The sequence below is a fragment of the Bidens hawaiensis genome, unplaced genomic scaffold (genome assembly GCF_021521415.1).
Source record: "Bidens hawaiensis isolate Kalapana, Puna unplaced genomic scaffold, B.hawaiensis_p1.1 tig00018033_1, whole genome shotgun sequence".
In the NCBI taxonomy this organism is placed as follows: domain Eukaryota; kingdom Viridiplantae; phylum Streptophyta; class Magnoliopsida; order Asterales; family Asteraceae; genus Bidens; species Bidens hawaiensis.
In genome coordinates, this window is record NW_027492722.1 from 105,549 (window position 1) to 128,872 (window position 23,324).

Here is a 23,324-nt window from a genome sequence, read left to right on the forward strand (position 1 = left end):
CGAGCATTTTTTATACAGATACCGATACCAGGCTATTAAAAGATAATTATCGTTACCAGTATGGTTCTGTGCTCATCCCTCTTATAGATTTATTTACTTGATTTAGTATAAGTAAAGTACCGTCGTCATAGTATATAATACATTTTATTCGTTGTTATTGGTAGCTGGCTATTAACGAATCTTAGTAACGAGATTCAAATGATGTTTCAAGTACTGTTATCTTTACCGTTTTAGGCTATGAGAATTAGATGACTGACGATTAAGGCAATACGAAAAAGTGAATATGTAGATTGTAGAATATAAAACAAACAATTAACAAGATACTAACAAAAGTATTAAATAATTAATAAAGATTGAGTGGAATGGACCATTATAACATGTCATTTCATTCAAAAGTTCTTTTAATATAATCTAATGTAAAAAAGAAGAATCAATGAATCAACTTATATATGGGAAGAAGTTGGGATAAAAAATATAGCTTGGTGTCTTTTCAATTTTCATAATTGTGATGAGATCACTCTCATCCGGGGTTGGATCCGGACATAATGGGTTGGGTTCTTGGATCCGGACGTAGTGGGTTTGCTTTTGTCATTTTTGATTTACTTATGTCTGAAGTTGTGAAGTTACTTTGCCGAGTTTAACGGGGCATGCATAGTAATGTTATGACGTCAAGATCAGCCAATGTAATTTTTAAAAGGTTGGGTTTTGCAATTCAAAAACGGGTAGCGGTGCAGCTTATTGCCCGTTTGCCTTCTGTTTCGATACAATCACTACTTTTCAGATTGAAGAAATAAATGAATTAGCAAACTAATAAGGAGAAAGGCATAGAGAAAAGCTTGGAAACTATGGAAAAACCTCACCATGATAGCACAAGAAAACTAAGAATTTCTTCAAGAAGAAAGGAAGGGTAAAAAAATAATCTTTTATGAAAATCAAAATATAAAGTAGGTTGGGGTTTCAGGTTTAAAAAATAGCAAATGTTACAGAACACAGACATAAAAACCCGTTGGGTTAATGGTTCGTGTTTGATCGTTTGTTTGATTAAAGTTAATCAAACAAACACAAACATAATTCATTAGTGTTTGTTCGATTCACTTGCATACACATGTAGACAAGAGCTATGACATACACATATAGACCAGACTTGTTTAAAAAGAACAACAATCTCATTAACAAAAAAATTGTTGTCCATGAGCTTTATGGCAAAAGAGAAGCTGGATTTTGAATATCCATTTTTTAAAGGTGCATTTATATATTTCCCCTTCCTAAATTTTGAAATTACATATTTCTCCAAACCATGCTTAAAGAGCATTGTACATTGTGCATTAAAAACTTGTATTTTGAGGAAATATGTAATTCAAAGGTTTAGGAAGGAGAAATATGTAAAAAGGCATGGTGAAAATCATAACATCAAATATACACCCTAAATTATTGTGAGAATACTTGTAAGGCTGAGTGTTGTGGCCGTTAAACCGTTGATGTGGCATTCCTTTTGCAGGTTAAGGTGCGTTAAACACCACACCAGGGGTTAACAGGGTGTTATGTGGGTAGTAAAGGCGGGGGCACTAAAGGTTTAATACCAGAAGGGGTGAAAGGGGTGGACATTTGGGATGATGGCCGATGTGTATTGTGGCAAGTGGCAATGCCCCAGGCATGACTCCACAACTTTCAGCCATACAAGAGATCATCGAAACACTATTTCAGACGATATTCACATGCACATCATACTATTATTTTCACTAGGAGTTTATACTCTATGTATTAACTTTACATTTACATGCGTACGTCACACTGATTTAACTTTTTACTAACAGTACTATTCATGTCAATGTTAATACTATGCACTAACTTTACATGTGTTCATACATAAAGGTTATTTTGTTTAACTTGACACAACACAACTACACAATTATCATTCACCTAAAAGTAACGCATTTACACACCCTTACAATATACGCCTTTACACGTAGATTTCAACATGAACAATACAGCTCGTCTATATTTTTCAATTTTTCATAACATGTACTTTCGGCATACATACATACATACATACATAATTGTACCACAGATAATAATCCAACTTAATCTTGCATTTTTATACAATTAGAAAATGAGAATAAAGAAAATAAAATATAAATATAAAATTACGAAACTACCCCTTAGATTACAACACCAGCACACCAACTTCCACAAGCTTTGGAACCAGGTGTCCACTCAAGTGAAGTCCGACGAGACTCTCCAATCCTCCGATCCGTTCTCCGCCGATGAACACCGCCGGAGCCACCGTCTCTCCGCCGTCGTCCTGCTGCGACTCCGAGAGCGCTCCGATCTCGTCCTCTTCTAATTCGATGACGGTAGGATGAACGCCGAGTGACGTCAGCAATCGTTTCATGACGTGGCACATACAGCAGGCGGAGCGGCTGAATATGATGACCGGATTCTCGGTTATCAAGCGCTGGATTCTCATTTCGGTGGACTCGGAGATGTCGATGGCGAGAGGAGAGTTGGCGGTGTTGGTGAGTTGGAGACGGTAGCCGTGGACGCCTTGCATCGGAGAGAGAGTGTGTGTGTGTCAACGGTGGGTGTGGTGAAGACTGAAGAGAAGAGAAGAGAAGAGAAGAGAGGGGTTGGTTATAAATGAAATGAAATGAAACGAAGGTGAGTTTACCCGTACAAGTAGTGGCGAAGCTTTAATTGGGCTGGGGGTGGCCCCGGCCCCCCCGGGTTTTTACGCGTAGTAGTGTAAGTTTACCCGTTTTCGTCTGAAATTTTTTTTTGCGTAGTGTAAATTTAGAAGTTTTCGGCCGAAAATTTGAGTCAGGCCCCCCATCGTTTGTGAATTTTTGTATACATTTTGAGTCCAGCCCCCTGGTGTCTTAGTCCAAGCTTCGCCATTACTTGTACGATGTGATTCAATGAAAAAAAAACACCGTTAGTTGGCTCAACCCAGTTGTATGGAGACTTTAAGTGTCTCCAAGTTATTGCTAGTTCAGGAGAAAACTCACTTGCCCAATCGAAGAACCACCAACGGTAAACCTAGAAACCATTAAGATCGAACTGAGGACCATAAATATCCCGGTCTTTCTTTATTGGGCCACTCATTTCTTTCCTATGTGTTTCTGTGGGGATTGAATATAAATCTCCATTAAAAAGCTTAAGGTTCCTACCACTATACTAATAAAAAGGATTCATCTAACTTTTAATGTAAAACACTAAAACATATATATTTGATCACCGGGTGATCTTTCTTTGGGCCAAAGTGGGCCATGGCCCTTCTATGTTTGTCGCTCAGTAATGTATTTTCCTGGAAAATCAAAAAATATATATGTATGTATTAAGTCCGGTCCAACCAAGTTATTTGAGTTTGGCCCATCTATATTATTTGAATTCGGGCCAACCTTGATTTTTTTTAAACAAAGTTTGTTTAAAGCCAAAGAATGAGAAATCGTTTACGAAATAGACATAAAGATAAAGTAAGGGCTAAGAAATAAAACTCCATCAGACCAAACCCAATCCCACATGAATTTTAAACAAAAATAAATAAATAAACATTAAGCCCAAAACTCAACCCTATCATCTGGCATGAGGTTCAAAACTGGCTTGTGTGGAAGTGAAATCGATAAATCGAAACAGCCAACAGAAGCGAATAGAGACCAGGTTAGGCACTTCACATTTCACTAATTTATATTTCTTTCAATTTGGTAGGTTTGAAATTATTGTTTGATCCGACCTGAACCGGATTGTCGACCGAAATTAAGTAGAAAAATTTGGGTCTTGCGACTTTTAACCCATCCATACTAGATGTTTAAAATTCGCCATTGTATTTAATTCAAGTTCTTGCTGTTTAGTTTTTTGTGTTGTAGCTTTCTGATTCAAGATTTTTTTTTAAAGCTCATAAAAGTAAACCTATTTATTTGGTTTTGATGTTGTAGTTTTTGTTCATATATATAGTTCAGATTTTGCACTCTCTCTCCCAGCCTCTAGTTTAGTTTTGTACTTATAATATATTTGGCTTTCAATTCAAAAAATATGTTTGATTCAAGCAATTCATGTTTTGATTAAAGTAAAATTATTCAAGTAACCTTGTTCTATTTTTGTATTAGCGTATACTATCCTTTTAATATATAGACGAATTAAATTTTAATAATTTAAATTATCATATTATGTCTATAAGTAACCGATAATAACAATGCGACTAGTAATATCATAAGTTTCACTTTGTTAACAAAGACGATATTACTCTAATAAAAGAGGAACTTAATTCATACACCCCGAATGAACAATCAACTTGTTTTTATCTCAAATTTTCATAAACTACTATAAAACGACATAAATGAAATTTAGGGACCACTCATGTTATTTTTCTTTTTAGAGTTGTGTTGTAAACGTTATGATTTATGAATGTCATTGGTTAAATTGCTTGAAGATTTTTTTTTTTTGGGCAAATTATTGATAACTTGGACTATTAAAATCCAATTTAAATAATAAATCAAGATTGTGTTATATATTTATATAGTTATTATAAAATTCTAGTTCATTTTATAAAAAGTGTATGAAAGCTCAAGAACATAACAAGTGCCAGCATATGAATTACAACACACACGGTGTTGACAACATATGTGAACTTAAGACACCAACGTAATGTGCTAAAAACATCCTATAATTAATGTTCTTTTAACGGTGGAGTTACGCTATTTGAGAGACTTGAACTGTAAATTCTCATCCTTGTTATTTTAAAGCTTTTGTGTTTGTCAATGGGCGACCAACGTGACATCCTATAATTACTTCTTGTTAAATAGACTAAGGTAGTGTTAATTGGTACATACAAACAACATGCGGAATAGAATGGACCATTGTGAAGTAATGATAAAAGTGGTATGTGGTGGGTCAATAGGATAAAATCAACGATCACAAAAGGAATCTAATTCCATCAAAACACTTCTCTTCGCACCCCCCGTGTTTTTTTATTTAATTCCCCGGCCCTTCTCACCCTACTTTATCGACACCACCATTTGGCCACCACCTCCACCATCATTTAAGCAGCAGCAGCAGCAGCTCCACCACCATCAGCAGCGCCGTCACCACCATTACCATCTTTTTAATTTAGTGTTTTTTTATATTCTGAGGTATGTGTAATTTTATCATTTGTAATTCATTTCTACATCTTTTCATGCCAATCAAATAACATAAATTAGTGACTTATTTGATTCACATAGGTTAAACAAAAATGAAAATGGAATAATAATGATTCAATTCATTCTCTCATCTATTCCATTTTCTCATTAGTTCTACTATCCGGCCATACCAACCCGACCTTAAGTATTCAAGATTTAGCACGCTACTTTATATATCTTTTTTTAACGCAAAAGATTTGATTTATAACTGAAGGAATGCAACAATAACCCAGAGCCTCACATGCACACGATCGATACGAAGTGTCAAGAACAAATGCTTATCTATTTGCAAACGTTGTGAATAAATAACGATTTGAAGTAATAATTGTAGGTTTAGAAATGTGATGTAGGGATGGTGATGTACGTCATGAGCGTTGAAAGAAGGGCGCGTGAATACCGTTAATGTTGGGGGTGGGGTCAGAATCACATGGTAATGGTGGGACCCAGTTAATAATGTTGGCTGACGTCATCTTGACCCCTAACGTGGAAACGCCAGCAAAAGCAAGCCCCTTGCTAACGTCACAATCCCGCAGCTGAAAGCGAAAGCAACAGCACTCTATCTCCGCTTACGTTTCCCAAGTTTTCTCCCTTCCATTCTATCAAACAAACAAGTCATATTAAAATTCAAGTTTTGTTTTATTATTATTTTATTATTTTTTTAATATCAACTTTCCGTAATAAAAATAAAAATTAGAGAAAATTCTTAAAATAAGTATTTATAAAAATAAATTTCAAGTTTTAGATATCATATTTCTAAAGGATTCCGAAATAGGTACTATAAACTAGTTGTGATGAGTAGATCATGTTAACGCACGAGGAGTTTGCAGAGCCAATTAAATTATGTCATGTGGCCATAAACTAAGCATGACGAGCACGTTCACTAATCATTTAGTCTCCACGACTAAAGAAGTTGCATGCCTCATAATCAACATCCATGAATAGTGCATAAATCGTTTAAGATTACAAATTTTCGAGACACGAATAGTTTACTAAACTAACTATGACGAGTTATCTTGTTTACCAACTACATCGAACTGGTTACTTTTACAACTCGTCATGGTTAGTTTAGTAAACTAGTCGTGTCTCGAAAAGTTGTGCTATACTCGTCGCGACTAAGCGATTTATTCAGTACTCGTGGGCGTTGATTACGAGGCATGCAACTTTTTTAGTCGTGGCGACCAAATGATTAGTGAACGTGCTCGTCACGCTTAGTTTATGGCCACATGACATATTTTAATTGGCTCTGCAAACTACTCGTGCGATAACATAATCTACTCGTCACAACTAGTTTAAAATAAGCATATCTGGTAAAAGAAAAACATAACAAGTTAACAACCAAAGGCGTTAAATTTGAAAGAGTAAATTTCAAATGATCATAACATGATAACAATGATTCAAAATAAGTAGCTTTTTTGTGACCATGATAAACCATTATCGGTAAATTTAAGATCTCAAGATCACTCTATTAACCAATGCTGCCAAGAATAACCGTAACTTACGTTGATCAAGTGGCTTTTAAGAAGGCTGAAGAAAAAACTAGTAAAAATTGCACTTAAACCTAAGAATTTTATCAGAAGGCTCAAGATTATTACTGAAGAAACACTAACCGGGACCCCGGGCAGATTACGGGTAACCTGGTGGTTAGATAGATGTTTCCCACGAGGGGTTAGACCCAGAAAAGATGGTTCTTCTGATAACCTGCAAAACAGACACCGTGAGCTTGTCACTGAGAAGGGGGGGGGGGGTTCCTCCTTGTGACCACCCTCCGGCGTGAGAATCAGACTAGATTGCTCTTTAAATATAAATGTATATTAAGAGATTGCTAGAGCAGATATCAGGTATAATATGATGATAATATGGTAGTATATGATAAGATCAGATGGTCATACCATTTGGGGTATTTATAGCCGATGGTAGGTTTCCAAGGAGGTGTGGCCGGCTGAATAGTATTCCTGTTCTACCAACTGTGGCCTACGCACGTGCCCTGCTGGTAGTTGGTGGGTAGGCAGCGGCTGATAGTGACCAGGCCTGCTGTGTACTATTCCTTTTCCACCAACTGCCGGCTATGCACGTGGTATGACAGGAGTTGGTGAGTAGGCAGCGGCTAATAGTGACATACAGTACAAGAGCATGCTGCTCGCCATACTGTTGTCAATAAGCTGTCGTAACTTTAGTCAGATCTTTTGCCCATACCTCGTCAGGTACAGTACAGAAGATCTTCCCGTATCGTACGGACTGGCTTTTGGGCGGGAGTATTCCCCCTCCCGCCTTTATGCGGGATTGTTCCCGGCTTTGCTCATTCCTTCAGGTGACACTGAGTGATTGAGAGCTAAGTGCCTTGTGCGTGTAGCCTTGCTGCGCGGGTGGTCTTCCCTGATGGCTTGTATCCGCAGCTGCGGGAACAGGCAGAGTCCTTCACCATTGGGAGGCATTTCCTGCGGGAACAGCTTGCGTACTGCGCGTAAGGACGTCACGTCTCTGAGCATGGTGGGTCCTGCGGATCCAGTTGGTTTCTGCGCAGACGTCTCTCTTCAAGGTGAGTCTTGCGGGTCCAACTGGGCTCTGCTGGGACCTACCTCTTCAAGTCCCCACAGTCCAATGTTCTTCTCATGAGTGTTTAATAAAGTGAGGTGAACTTTTGGACTTAAGCAAAGGGTTTTGAAAAGGGTTTAGTTTTAAGGTTTTCCATGGGGATTCTTCCCGCGGAAGTCCTTGTCACTTGCAGAAATTCCCGACTTTCCTGCTTGATCTTTGGGTATGATGCGGGTAGGCCTGTAACCTCCTCGCAAGTCAGGAGCGTTGAGTCCCACTTGTATGGATTCTCCATGAGGTTTTGGTAGTTTTGAACATAGTGATCAATTATGTTAAAACCACCAATTCCATCCTGGAGCTTCAAACAATGTAGTTCTCGACGTTCCCGCTATGCGGGGATGTTATTTCCGTTTCCGCAAGCATTGCCCAGAAGATCCTTCTTGGTTTCAATTCCCTGCGGAGCGCTAGGTATGTGAAGGGTTTTGCCTTAACACTGTACTTGCGCTCGTCTTACGGTTACTTTACTTCCAAGGTATTCCTAGCGTCAATTCCCTGCGGGTGCTAGGTATGTGAAGGGTTTTGCCTTAACACTGTACCCGCACCCGTCTTATAGTTACTTGGTTGCCAAGGTATTCCTGGCGTCAATTCCCTGCGGGTGCTAGGTATGTGAAGGGTTTTGCCTTAACACTGTACCCGCACCCGTCTTATAGTTACTTGGTTGCCAAGGTATTCTTGGCTTCAATTCCCTGCAGGTGCTAAGTATGTGAAGGGTTTTGCCTTAACACAGTACCCGCACCCGTCTTATGGTTACTTGGTTGCCAAGGTAAGGGGTATTTTCCCGCTTACTTTTGAATCTTTTTGAATTTTGAAATTCGAAGAGTTGGTGAAAGGATAAGAACAGTCCAAACCTCTGAAACGTCGTGCGACGGTTTCTTTTGACTGTGTCAGGACGTGCAGGAAGTTATGGTGACGTGACAGTACCTGGTCATTCCAGACGCTTTTTCAGGCGCGTAGGCGCGATTTTTCGGGCGCGTGGCCGCGAAATTAATGGTACGCGTCCTTTCAACAGCTGTTGCCAGCTTGCTTTTTGCCACGTGTCATAGTTTCATTGCACCTTCGATTTCTCTCTCCTCCGCATTAAATTCATCGCATTAATTGCGATTAGTATATAAAGGGGGAGAGGGTTCTTTGTAATCCACACTTTCACTTTTCTCTTCATCTTCTAAACGATTTCTGGCGAATACTCACCTTTTCAGGCAAGCATTCTCTTGAAATCGTTTTCTTCTTTCATCTGTAAGATGTCTTCTCGTGATCTCGAATCTACAGCCGATGACAAGAGTACTGCTGGCGAGTGCTAGTGTGCTCTGCCTGTCGATCTGTATCAGTACATCGTCAGGAAGTTCATGCTCGAGTCTCTCGAGCCTGAGTTTCCTGAACCCCATCAGACGGTGTATGATGCCCCCAGAGGCAAGATCGGGGTATATGCTGCATTCTTTGTTTATGGGAATCTTAGGTTCCCATTGACAAAGTTTGTGTACCGTGTCCTGGAGAGGCACGGTGTGCACCTGACCGAGGTGCACCCGATGGCGATCGCGAAGATTCGCCACTTCGAGTGGGTGTGCCGGATTCTGGGCATTGAGCCCTATGTCGACCGCCTGATGACCTTCTACTCTTGGAGGTGCATCCAGGGGTGGTATACGTTGATAACCCGGATCAAGGGTTTGAAGATTAGCGCAACCGAGCGCAGTCTTCGCTCATGGAAGCGGGAGTTCTTCTTCATCTCCGCTCGCGCCATCCCCCTTGCCATGAAATTCAAGAACGGGCAAGCACTTCCCAGCCTTCACGCCTCCAACTACCAGGAGGCGGAATGGTTCTCGAAGATATCCCGAGTCCAATCTCCGGTTTACCGGTTTGCGGAGTCCGGGATGGTGATGCTCGGGATGAGCCGGGTGTGGAAGGATGCGGATGTGCAAAAGATCCCAATCGTCCTTGAATACGGTTCGAACTCTGTTCCTTACGGTATGCTCTGTTTCTTTTTGTTGATTTAGAATATCTTCTAACTTCTTTCCTGTTTATTTCAGAGGGGAACGACTTGAAGTCGCTCCTGTATCCGCGGGAGGCTGACAGTCCCGCTCGGATGGGTACTCGCGCTCTAGACGAGAACGAGTTGCCCATCCTTGAACAAACGGCGGATCGGTTCGTGGAGGTCTACCCGCTAGGCCACGAGATCCTGAGCGCCAGGCGGCCAGGTAAGTCGCTATTCAACCCTCGACCCCTCAATGTTGAAACCTCTGCTGGAATTCCTCTAATCGTATGTTCTGATGAGGAATCCGCAGATGGTCCTCCGTTGGTGCGGAAGAAGAAGGCTGCCGGCGGGAAGGGGAAGGAGAAGGTGGCCTCCACTGCCGATCCGGTGCCTTGGTCTGACTCAGAGGCCGAGAGCGAGGAGGTGGCGGGGAACCCCGGTGGTGATAAGACCACCGCTCCGGAGGCTACGACTGACACCTCCGGAGAGCCCCGGATGACGACGGTGAGCGGCGTGAAGAGGCCGGCTCCATCGGGTTCATCCCCGCCTGTCCGCACTTTCAGGCTCAAGAAAACCCGTAAGTACAAACTTTATTTTTAACTTCATAGCTTAATATCATTAACACTTATCTTCTTTGTGCAGGCGTGGATGTTGACGCATTCCAGGGTGGAGCGCAGAGGAGTACCCCTCCGCCAATGATGGTAGGCTTGGTCAGCCTACCTGAGGCGACGACCCAGGCGGCTGCGCCTGCGCCTGCTTCCGCTGGTTCAGTTGCTCACTCCGTTGAGCCGACTGTTCCAGCTGTGATGACATCACCGCCTGCTGTGAGTGCTATTTTTACCGCATCTTTCACTGAGCCGGCGGTAACTTTTGCTGCGGATTCCGCAGCGGCTGTTACCATGCCTCCTCCGTCATCGGCAACGACGGCCGATCCTTCAGGTATGCATGGGGCTTATCGCCAACCTCTGCCTCCTTCCCATCTGCCTGACCTCTTGGATGGATTTCCCTTGGGTTCAGGTGATGGGTTTGGCGGCTATCGGCCTGTTATTGACCCTACAGGTGCGTAGGGTTCTTTTGGCCTATTTTATATATTTTTATCATCTTTTCCTAACTGCTTTGTTTTTTGCAGTGTCGGATTCCAATGAAGTGTATGTTCCGCGATGGAACATCCGCCGAGGAACAACCCTTCGCACACATGTGGAGTGCGTGGAGTGGGCTCGTCACGCTGCTCCCAGTGGTGCGTTGGGGGAAGCCATGGCTAGCTACCAGGAGGGTAGGCTAACCAATGAGCTTCGGGTTCTCCTGGCCCGGATGCAGCCGCGCGTCGAGCTGCTTTGTCGTGAAAACGACAAGTTAAAAGCAGCTCGCCTTCAGGAATTAGCTCGGGCGCGGGCTGTCCGGGAGGAGAACGTAAAACTTACCGCAGTGGCTGCGGAAAAGGAGAAGGCCTTCAAGGCCCTCGAGGTTGAAGTTCAGGCCCGGCTCGAGGCCCGTTCCAAGGCTGCCCAAGCTGTTAACGAACAGCTTCGGCTGGCTAAGGAAACTGCAAGGAACGCAACCGAGAGGGCCACCAAGGCTGAAGCTGTTGCTGAGCCTCTACGCGTGGAGAATGAGGAGCTTAAAGCCAAATTAGAGGCTCTCCAGCAGGCTCATGATGCCTTGGCGATGGAAGACGCCAAAAAGCTCCAGGAGATCTTGGACCAGAGGGGGGTGCTTGACCATACTAAGCGGAAGCTAAAGGGCGTCGAAGAGGCTGCGGCTAAAGAAGTGTTGCTTGCCAACCTCAACAAAAGTGAAGCCGAACGCGCCCGTAACGAAGCTCAAGCTGCCCTCCAGGAGGCTCTGGTTGCCAAGGAATGGCTTCTGCGAGAAGCGTTGTCTCAGGTATGCTTTTTATGTCCTTACGCTTTTCTTTGTAAATAGAAAAGGTTCTGATACTTGTATATTTTCTTTTTTGTAGGTTGTGCATCGAGTCTTCACGGAGACGTCTTATGACTATGCTATGAGCGCAGCCCTCAACGCTTCTCATGAGGATGGGGAAAAGGCCGGTTTCCTGCTTGGTCTAGGGTTCGTTGAGAAAGGCATCCCGCCTTCCAACTTCCCTTTATTTGATGTAGATACTGAAGCTGTATACGACCAAGCAGTGAATCAGTATGCCGCCTTCCCGCATCCGGTGGTGGAGAAGGTAAACGAAGTTGCTGCTGCTGATGATGGGCTAGCTATCCTTAAAGCTTTCCTTGAACTGCCACGCTCTACTGATGGTGCTGGTCCAAGTGGAAGTGGCCCTGAAGCTTGATCCTGAAGATCCCTTCCCACTGCTAGGATAGATTTAGCTTGTATAGATTTATTTTCTTGTAGGCGGGTAGTTACCCGGCCATTCTTGTAATGAATCATTGTGAAATATAAATCTTTGTTCGGGTAAGACCGCTATTTTCTCTGGATTCCTTGCTTTATAAACGTTATATGACTTGCATACTTTAGTTTAAATTAGCAATTTTCCAAGTGTGTAGAATAAGTTAACCTTTGAACGTGGTAGATAATAGGTTGAAGTTTTGCTTCCTCTTTTGTGATTATGCGGGTAGGACCGTCACTTGCACTTAGTAGGATGGCTAAACTTTACCTACATCTGACCTGCGTGGAGGTTTTCTTCATCTTTTTTGAAATTTCTAAGTGTTTCGGATAAGTTAACCTTTGAACGTGGCAGATAATAGGTTGAAGTTTTGCTTCCTCTTTCGTGATTGTGCGGGTAGGACCGTCACTTGCACTTAGTAGGATGGCTAAACTTTACCTTCATCTAACCTGCGTGTAGGTTTTCCTCATCCTTTTGTTAGAAATTCTCTTTTGAATAAGTTTTCCGTTCGACGCGCGGTTGTCAATAGGTTCGGTTTCCTCTCATGATTTGTGCGGTTAGGACCGGCACTCATTTAGTTGACCAAAGTTTACCTATGACTGACCTGCGAAAAGGTTTGCCATTTTTTGGGTTTATGGGGGTTTTGCCGCCTTCCCCACGCAACGACTTTCCACGTAATTATGCGGTGAAAACCGGCATATCCGTGTTGAATAAATTAACCGTTCGACGCGCGGTTGTTAATAGGTTAGTGTTCAGTTTCCTCTATCATGATTCATGCGGATAGACCGGCACTTTCATTTAGTGGGATGACTGAACTTTACCTTTAACTGACCTGCGTGAAGGTTTGCCGTTTTTTGGGTTTATGCGGGTTTTGCCGCCTTACCCATGCAACGACTTTCACGTAATTATGCGGTGAAAACCGGCATATCCGTGTTGAAAGTTCATAAAGTATAAATATAAAATCATTAGCGTCGATGTTTTAAGGAGAATCATTTCCATTAGAAGTGGCTCTGGGCCTTTTCTTTACAAATTTGGAATTGATCTACATGCAAACTGTGTAATTGAGCTCCCTTCCATGTTATTGGGATGGGAGTGCCATCGAGCCGATATGCACCTGGTTCGGGATCTCGTTCTTTACGCAGCATGTAGTCTCCACATTGAAGCTGGAATTTTTATTCGTGTTTTCCCCAGCTGGGGTTCTACACGGATCAGCCTGCTCAGCGTTCATTGCGCCACGAGGTGCGCGAGCGTCCCATCTCTGACAAATGCTTCGACCATGTCCTTTACGTCTGTGCATTCTTCAGTGTTGTGGCCTTTTGTCCTGTGAAAGTCATAGTATTTGCTCCGATCAGCATTGGGACGATGTCGGATTATTGGAGCCTTTGGCCATGGGAGCTCCTCGGTGGCGAATATCTCGGTGACGCTTTTGGTGAGTGGCGTCCATCTGGAGTTCTGGTTCGACCGTACGTTATCCCTTCCGCCTAACCGATGTTGCAAGCCGGATGAGGTGTCAAAGTTTACCCTTGACTGCCAAATGCCTAGCTTCCGCTTTTTGTTTAATCGGGCGGTAAGGACGTTGTCTTCTCTTGTTTTCTGGGTGTAGAGGTTTGTGCTCCGTGGGAGATCTCTACCCAGTTGCCTCTCAGTTTCCGCAAAGCGTTTAGCTGCTGTCATGATGGCATCCCATGTGGATGGCATGCCATCTTTACCCGTTAAGGTGCGGATGAGCTCTGGGTCGTTCGCGCCCTGAATAAAAGCAGCGCGAACAAGATCTTCGCTAATGTTACCCAGACTTAGCTTCTTTGAGTTGAAGCGAGTGATGAAGTCTGGCAAAGATTCATCTTCCTCTCGAATGCATTTGAGGATTGTCCATTGCTCCTCGGTATACTTTCGTTGTTGGCTGAAGTGTTGGCTAAACTTCTGTTGGAAGTCTGCCCAGTCGTAGATGTGGTTGACCGGTAGACGATCGAACCACGCTCTAGCTGGCCCAACAAGCGTCATTTGGAACATGTAACACCACGTAGGTTCCGTCCAATTGCTGACGGTTGCCCCCGCTATGAATCTGTTCAAATGATCATCTGGGTCAGATATACCATCATATGTGCCTATGTTGGACATTTTTTTGGCACTTTTTGGGGCAATTGCTTCCGCAATGTCCCTTGCAAATTTGGACGTTCCCGCATTTGCCACAGTTGGTCTGAATGTTTTGGAGAAGTCACGTGGACTTCCACCTGTGTTTTTTGGTTTGAAGGCTTCTCCAAAACGCCTTCTCGGTTGGGAGTCCGTTTCCTTACGCTTCCCTTTTGCCCTATGGCGAGGGTTCGCGTCGGTGTCGGATTCCTCCGAGTCATCGTCCAAGTATTCTTCGAATTCGTCAGCCTGTTGGACGGAACGCAAGCGTTCGTCCAACTCAGCTTGGAATTCCTTCTGACGTGCCTCCGCCCATGCCTTAACTTCATCGAGTGTTTGGCGGGGGAGTCTTGTTCGTTTCTCTAACTGGGTATCGGTGAATCCCAGTGAGCGATTATTTACTGCACTTGCCCCAGCTTGGGTAACTGGGGTAGTGTTCGTAAAATTTACTTCACTTGCCCCGGCTTGGGTAACCGGGGTAGTGTTTGTAAAGACTGTGTAGTCGCCGGTATTCCCCCCAGTAGCTGGGGTTGTGGTTACCGGAGTTTCTTTAACCATCTTTCCAGAAGTTTGAAAAAACTGAAAAGAAATGAAGTTCTAGCTTTTACCCACGGATGGCGCCAATGAAGAAACACTAACCGGGACCCCGGGCAGATTACGGGTAACCTGGGGGTTAGATAGATGTTTCCCACGAGGGGTTAGACCCAGAAAAGATGGTTCTTCTGATAACCTGCAAAACAGACACCGTGAGCTTGTCACTGAGAAGGGGGGGTTCCTCCTTGTGACCACCCTCCGGCGTGAGAATCAGACTAGATTGCTCTTTAAATATAAATGTATATTAAGAGATTGCTAGAGCAGATATCAGGTATAATATGATGATAATATGGTAGTATATGATAAGATCAGATGGTCATACCATTTGGGGTATTTATAGCCGATGGTAGGTTTCCAAGGAGGTGTGGCCGGCTGAATAGTATTCCTGTTCTACCAACTGTGACCTACGCACGTGCCCTGCTGGTAGTTGGTGGGTAGGCAGCGGCTGATAGTGACCAGGCCTGCTATGTACTATTCCTTTTCCACCAACTGCCGGCTATGCACGTGGTATGACAGGAGTTGGTGAGTAGGCAGCGGCTAATAGTGACATACAGTACAAGAGCATGCTGCTCGCCATACTGTTGTCAATAAGCTGTCGTAACTCTAGTCAGATCTTTTGCCCATACCTCGTCAGGTACAGTACAAAAGATCTTCCCGTATCGTACGGACTGGCTTTTGGGCGGGAGTATTCCCCCTCCCGCCTTTGTGCGGGATTGTTTCCGGCTTTGCTCATTCCTTCAGGTGACACTGAGTGATTGAGAGCTAAGTGCCTTGTGCGTGTAGCCTTGCTGCGCGGGTGGCCTTCCCTGATGGCTTGTATCCGCAGCTGCGGGAACAGGCAGAGTCCTTCACCATTGGGAGGCATTTCCTGCGGGAACAGCTTGCGTACTGCGCGTAAGGACGTCACGTCTCTGAGCATGGTGGGTCCTGCGGATCCAGTTGGTTTCTGCGCAGACGTCCCTATTCAAGGTGAGTCTTGCGGGTCCAACTGGGCTCTGCTGGGACCTACCTCTTCAATTACTATGCAAACAACACTTAAAAGTTAATAGTTTTGCATATTCCTAAAAGAACTTAAAATAAAGTGCATTGTATATTTGCATATTCTTCTCAAATAAGAAAAAATACAACCAAATAGGCGATTGAGACGGGGCTTGTTCTCATCTAAGAAATGGACCAAAGTTCAGTAGTTTTTGGCAATCTTAGCCAACAAATTATTGACTCGTGAAGATGGGGTTGGAAGGATGGGACGGTTGTTGGGGTTTGAAGTGAAGCTCATTCGTCAAGATTTGGAGCACTCAAGGGGAACGTGCATCCTGTCCACTCCTTTGAATGGAACTCTTGGGTCCCACCTAAGGTAAACTTTTTATTTGGAGAGTAATCAATGGCCGAGTTCCAACCACATTGGTTCTTTTTCTAGATGCATGAATTTTTCAGATACGTCTTCTCCAATATGCACTAATGATATTAAGGATGCAGATCATACTTTGGTAAATTGTCCATTCGCATTGGCTATTTAGGAAGAGGTTTGCAGGTGGATCAAAATCTCTATTCCGGTTAAATTTCTTGACGTTAAGTTGCTTATCAAATATGGGAAAGATTGGAGCCCGAGTAAGGTGAAAAGGAAATTGATTCTGTCTATCATTTAATGTCAATTGTTGTCACTTTTCTTCTTTTCTTTTTGTTGGGTTATATTATGTCAGTCCCGTCTCTCGGTTCTTGCTGGGTCGGACTGAGCTTTGTTCTCTTTCTATATAAATGATAACCCTTGCCACTAAAAAAATACATAGAATTTTTTTTTTAAAGACATCTATTATAATGTAACGATATTTTTCACAAATTATCATAACAATTGTTATCCCCATTACCCGAATTTGAACCCCCTTTACAATAGTACAGCCTATATTTCAAAGCTCACAATTAAATTAGCATCAAAACTGGAACCCTTAGAAGAAAACTTTAATAAATATTTTGTGATCATCCTATCAAACAAAGTGGTGATGAGTTAAATAGTATTGTTATTAATTATGGTAAAAGGAAAACTACTAGTTGTCATTTGCCAATGACATGAATAGTTAACCGGCCTGTGCCCCACTCGCACGTGGCACATTCTATATCTCTCCCTAGGTCATGGAGATTTTGGACCGGTGGGTCATGTAAAGCATATAGGACAACATTCATGATTCTCCATTGTCCATTTCTGAATTATTCTTTTGTTTTAACCATAACCCCATGAATAAGATAGTAATAATAAAAATAGCAAGTAGTCTCATGTCTAATTTTACTATCATTAGAATTCTTTTTATTAATAATTTTTTTAAATCAATGATAAGTGACACCGTATCATGAAAGTATTATTATTATTATTTGTGATTTGATTTGAACATTTAGGGACTACCGAGTAAAAATAGATTTACAACCAAATATTCACGTATCTAAAGACTATTATGCATGATATAGTAATATACATGTATCACTCTAACATAACTACAAAAGTATGAAAAGGTCTATAAAAACAGTTGCTTCCATTATTTGTCCTTTCTAAAAACTATTACAATGCATGTGCATTTGAGAGAGAGAGAGATGTGAATGTAACTTATAGTTTTTTAAAACAACCAAATTTCATTAACAATATATGAAAATCTATACACATGTATCTGGCACGGGTGATTGAAAAATACAAAGAGAAAGAGTAACAACAAAAGAAACACAGAAAAAACACAATGAACAATATTGAAACTTTATGAACCTATAAAAAACAATCGATTCTAGCCAGACCATGATACTTCTACACTTTTCAATGTATGCATAATCTACATATCAAGGTTAGATTTGTTATCTCGGGTCACCTAAAGAGTGAAGTTTTGAGTTTACTGGACACCATGTTGTTTCTCTTTATCCACAAACCAAAGTGTAGAGCAAACCAAAGGCAATAAGCGTTTATTTTATTTATGAGAATATTGAGATGTTTCCAAATCCAAAACCATTTGTCCAACAGATGTGCATGACTTACCCCATGCGCATCAAACAGAGACATAAGTTCAGATTTCTTTAGTGAGCATGCACACCAACAAGAGATGGTTAGCCTCTTTGTCCCTTAAGTGACAAAATGGGCATATGTTGGACTCTAGAACTACACCTATGATCCTAAGATTCACCGACGTCAGAATCCTATTCAACCACAATTTTCATGCAAAAAATTGATTTTGAGCAGGATCCAACGAACTCAAAAGAATTCCCGTGTCTTGGTCATAATAGTATTATGGTTCGATCACACATTTCTTAAAGAGCTGACCGTCAACAATCCCATATTATCCTTTGTCCAACTCATGCTTGAATAAAACATATGATGTATAAAATTTAAAATTTTCATGTTTAAGACCTTTATTAACGTTTTACCCTTTCACTAACCTTTCTCTAAGACAACCCACCTTCTATTGAACCTTGTTTAAGGCTTTCCCATCTTTCATCAACAATACTGCACCACAACCAATTGCTCTTTACTCTATATATTAGTTTTCATTCAATTTTTCGGTCACTTCATACCCAAGCAAATTAGCATGCATGTCCATATTTAAAACACCCTATGTTTTTTTGCATCTCTAGAGACTTTGTGTGCAAGTTTCGGGCCATTGTGATTCTCTTAAAGGCATCTTAGTTTTCCAACAACCCTTGAAACCAACAAACCACCTGTCCCACACAAACCGACTTATAATCGGTGTAAACCTTCGAATAAGAAGACCTTAGAACCAGATTCAAAGCCAATGTAACCCATTTGTCAACGGAATCAAAACCCTCGTTATATATGTCATTCTTTGCAATATAGTTCGTAGCCATATATGAAACAAAGGTAATATATGCCATTTATACTTTTTTCATTGGCTTAGTACACATATAACTTAGAAGAGATGACCAGCAATTTGGGAATCCGACCACTTTAAATAAGAACCGAAGAAAGATGATGAACAAAACTACAAATATCAAATATATATGTACAAAATTTTAAAATTAGACCCAAACTCACTACAAGAAAACTGCGTATTAGCGGCGACATATGTCGCTAGCGTCGCCGCAAATAGTAGTAAAAATCGCCGATAATAGTATTAGCGGCGACATGTCGCCGCCGATAATTTGTCGCTAATAGTCACATGTCGCCGCTGATAAGTGCCAGTCGCCGCTAATACTCTTTCGCCGCTAATAATATCTTTCGCCACTAATATGTAAGGTTTTAGCTGCGACATATGGCGACCCGTTTTCCTGCATTTCATGATAATTTCCAAATTTTCAAAACAACACAAATCCAAAAAATTTCATACGCATATATCATAACATAAAACATCGTCTAAGTAGTTAAGATAAAACACGAAAACAACCGTATTAAACATTACAATCGTCTAGATAAAACATCGTTCAAAATACTCTCACTCTTCCTCGTCCATGTCGTCTTGGTCGAATAGATCATCATGATTCCTTGATACCTTGTTCGATGAGGCCGAGGCATTATGTTGTGACATACGAGCTAGAAACTCCGGGTCACTAAAAATTCGATCTAGTTGAGTCTATAAGTAAAAAAAAATAATTAATTACTAACATGTATGGGTCAAATTTACCTAAACCAAATTACCAAGATAAAATATATATATATATTTTTACCGGCGTAAAGAATGGCTGTGGTGTCGGCTCCTTACACATTGATCCGCGACACTCGAAGATGCGGCTATAGAAGGTTTAGGCCCGATACCTCTCGTACACCCGCGTCGATGACCCAACACCTTTTCAAATATTCCGACCGCATTTGAAGTCGGCTAATCAGTTTCTTCAAATTTGCCTTCGCTATTAGGCTCAGTTTGCTCCTCGATCTCTCTCCTTAATTCATTCTACATTTTACAACACAAAAGATGATTAATATATTTGAAAAATATACTTTAATAAATATATGTGAAAAATATACTTTAATAAATACATACATATTGACGCTCCGCCATCGTTTTGAGTCATTGTCAACATTTTGAGCATTTTCAACGCGGCCATCGTTTAATGTAGGTAGATCCCAAATTTTTTGATGATTAACATTCTCGACAACCCATCGATGGTTATTATTTTGGTTTCCTCGACAAGGTTCTTGAATGTAAAACACTTGTTTGACTTGCGAAGCAAATATGAGTTGATCTTCTTTGTCCCATTCGTGCTCTATGTTGATACTGGTGATATTATTATCATGTCTAACACCCCTTCGAGTATCAAACCACTTACACCGAAATAGGACAGTTGAATACCCATTTCCATAGCACAACTCAATGATCTCTTCTACTTGGCCATAGTATTTCTCATTGTTCACTCCTTCTGCTAGAACCCCGGAGTTTTGTGTTTTTCGTTCTACGTCACGACCACGCACCATAAACCGAACACCGTTGACTATGTAAGCACTGTAAGTAAAGGCATTTATTTCCGCACCCATTGAAAGAGCATACAACTCTGGGTGGAATTCAGGAGAATTTTGTACTTTATAGAATATAACTAACAAATATAGAATAATATGCATTACTTCATCAGGTAAATGCATAACTAAATAAAAAGGGAAATACCTAACAGATTATATGGATTACCTTCTCAAGAAACCACTTCGGAAATTTAGTTTTAACGTCATCTTGGGGAAGTTCATATTTGAATTCACTAAGTCGACGACAAAAATATAGACTCAATAAGGAAAAAGAAAATACTTAACAGATTATAAAAAGTTAAAGAGATGAGCACTTACTTCATATAGTCCCTAACTTCTTGACAGCTATCGAGGACAAACCATTCGAAATTGAGCTTCTCGTTGATAGTAAGATATTTGATCTTCTTTGCGCTAGCCGGGCAACATTTAGACTCAAACACCCACAACTTAGTTTTTTCGACAACGACATCTTCGTTTCTGTCGGGGCGATTGAACCGAGTTTGAACATCTCGAAGATACATCGAACAAAATGATAGAGCCTCTTCAGCAACATAACCTTCAGCTATAGAACCTTCTAGCCTTGCCTTGTTTCTGACATAATGATTTAGTTTTTTCATATACCTTTCAAATGGATACATCCATCTCATACAGACTGGACCTCCACGAAGTGCTTCATCTGGTAAATGCAAAACTAAATGAACCATAATGTCAAAAAACGCTGGAGGATATATCAACTCTAACTTGCACAATATCAAAAGAATGGCTTTCTTTGCTTTCTTCATATCATCTACCAATAGTGTTCTTGAACAAAGCTACTTAAAGAACGTGCAAAGGTCTACTATAGGCGTATAAATATCTTTGGTCAAAAACCCTCGAACACCAATCGGTAACAAGCGTTGCATGAGAATATGACAATCATGAGATTTCAACCCAGTAATGTTAGAGTTGTTATCTGTGACTCTCTTGTTGATATTAGATCCAAACCCATCTGGCAGTTTAACATCTTTTATAAATTGACAAAAAAGCTTTCGATCACCGACCTTTAATGAGTATTTTGGGTGGGGCCTATAAAACTTGTTACCCTTTCGTTCCAACCATTGTGTTTTTCGAATATTTAGATTTTTCAAGTCGACTCGTGCATTTTCCGTGTCTTTGGTTTTATCGTTCATTAGAAGAGTACCACCCAGTAAACTATCGCACACATTTTTTTCAATATGCATTACATCTAAGTTGTGCTTTAGCTGGAGAGAGGACCAATACTCAAGTTCAAAAAATATGCTTCGTTTGTTCCAGTTCAACTCGAAATCCTCTCGCTTTCTCTTAACACCTCCAAAATCGGGATGCTTGCCCGGTACACGATAGAGTAGACGACTGAGTTGATCTTCTATGTCAGCAGCACTAAATTGTTTTGGAGGGGATCTTGTCTCGCGCTCGCCGTTAAAGTCCAAACTTTTTCTCCATGCATGGTTAGCATGTAAGAATCGGCGGTGACCGACATATACGACTTTATTTGTTACATGCATTGAAGGAGTGTCTTCATTACAAGTCGGGCATGCCTTGTAGCCTTGCCCGCTCCAACCAGATAGACTACTACGAGCTGGAAAGTCGTTTATGGTCCATAATAGCACCGCCTTCATTGTGAAGAATGTGTTTGCCGCCGCCTCTTTAGTACGTACGCCTTCTTGCCACAAATGATTAAGCTCACAAACCAAGGGCTTAAGGAAAACGTCCATGTCCTTTCCGGGTGATTTAGGGCCAGGATTAGCAAGGATAACATGAATGAGGATTCTTTCATGCATAGCCATGGAGGCAAATTGTATGTGGTGAGTACAACTGGCCACGTGCTATGAGCCAAAGACATGTTACCAAACGGATTGAAACCGTCAACTGCAAGCCCTAGGTGAACATTTCGGGGTTCCCTTGAGAAATTAAGGTACTTTTTATCAAATTCTTTCCATGAAGATCCATCGACAGGATGACGCATCGTACCATCTTCTGATCGTCCGGTACTGTGCCATATCATTTCTTTTGCCGTGTGCCTCGAACAATACAAACGTCTTAGTCTGGGGGTCAAAGGAAAGTATCGTAACACCTTGTGAGGTATCTTTTTGCCCTTTGTTTTTGTATCAACCCACCGACTCTCGTTATAAACAGGACAATTCTGCAACGATTGGTGTTCTGCCCAGAAGAGAGCACAGTCATTTTTGCACATATCTATCGACTCATACCCCATGCCAATCTTCTTTAATATCTTTTTCGCTTTATAATGCGAAGCGGGAATCTTGTTGCCTTTTGGATGTGAAGATTGCAACAGCTCGAAGAGCTCATTAAGCGAACTATTAGTCCATTTGTTTTTTTACCTTTTTATGCATAAGCTTTGCTAAAAAGTCGAGGGAAGAAAACATGGTACAACCAGGATATAATTCTGACTGGGCTTCCTTTAACAACTCTTCAAAATCATCACGGACATCGCTACTGTCTGAACCCGAGTCCCTATCATCAACGTTGGTATCCTCTTCCCTACGCTCATTCATAACGTCTTCGATAACGTCGGCCATATCGTTAGTCAGTGTAATCTCGTCTACAATCACAACTGGAGGAATTAAACTTTCGCCATGATAGATCCACTCAGTGTACGTCCGACAAAAGCCATACGCACGCATATGACCTTTCATACTTTTGTAAGGTATTACTAAAGAATTCTGACATTTTGCACACGCGCATCTTACATAGCCTCTGCTATCAACTTGGTTTTTGCACATCTCGATAAAAGACTGGAGTCCTTGCTGATACTCAATTGATCTAATGCTTGGATTGGTAATCCAATTTTTATCAGCGGACATGATCATACAACTGAAACATAATTTAGGTTTTCAGGCTACGGGAAAATATTAGAAGATTGTTTGGACGGCCGATTGAGTATTTACAAGGGTAGGCTGCTGAACCCACCTTTTGAATACTTTATCTCATATATGAATATGTATTACACGATTGTTTGTTTAAGAAAAATTCGACAGCATTTCCCCTTAGCTCCCAAGTATATATATATATATATATACCCTAGGAGTAAAAGGAAAATGA

General features: G+C 41.5%; 1 protein-coding gene across 1 annotated transcript; it reads right to left on the reverse strand.

Moving 5' to 3' along the window:
- Positions 1-2,131: 2,131 nt before the first annotated feature.
- LOC143555266 (glutaredoxin-C6-like) lies at positions 2,132-2,551 on the reverse strand. The gene has a single exon (XM_077044851.1). The coding sequence runs from the start codon at positions 2,549-2,551 to the stop codon at positions 2,165-2,167; it is 387 nt and encodes a 128-aa protein (XP_076900966.1). The 3' UTR covers positions 2,132-2,164.
- Between the last annotated feature and the right edge of the window lie 20,773 nt (positions 2,552-23,324).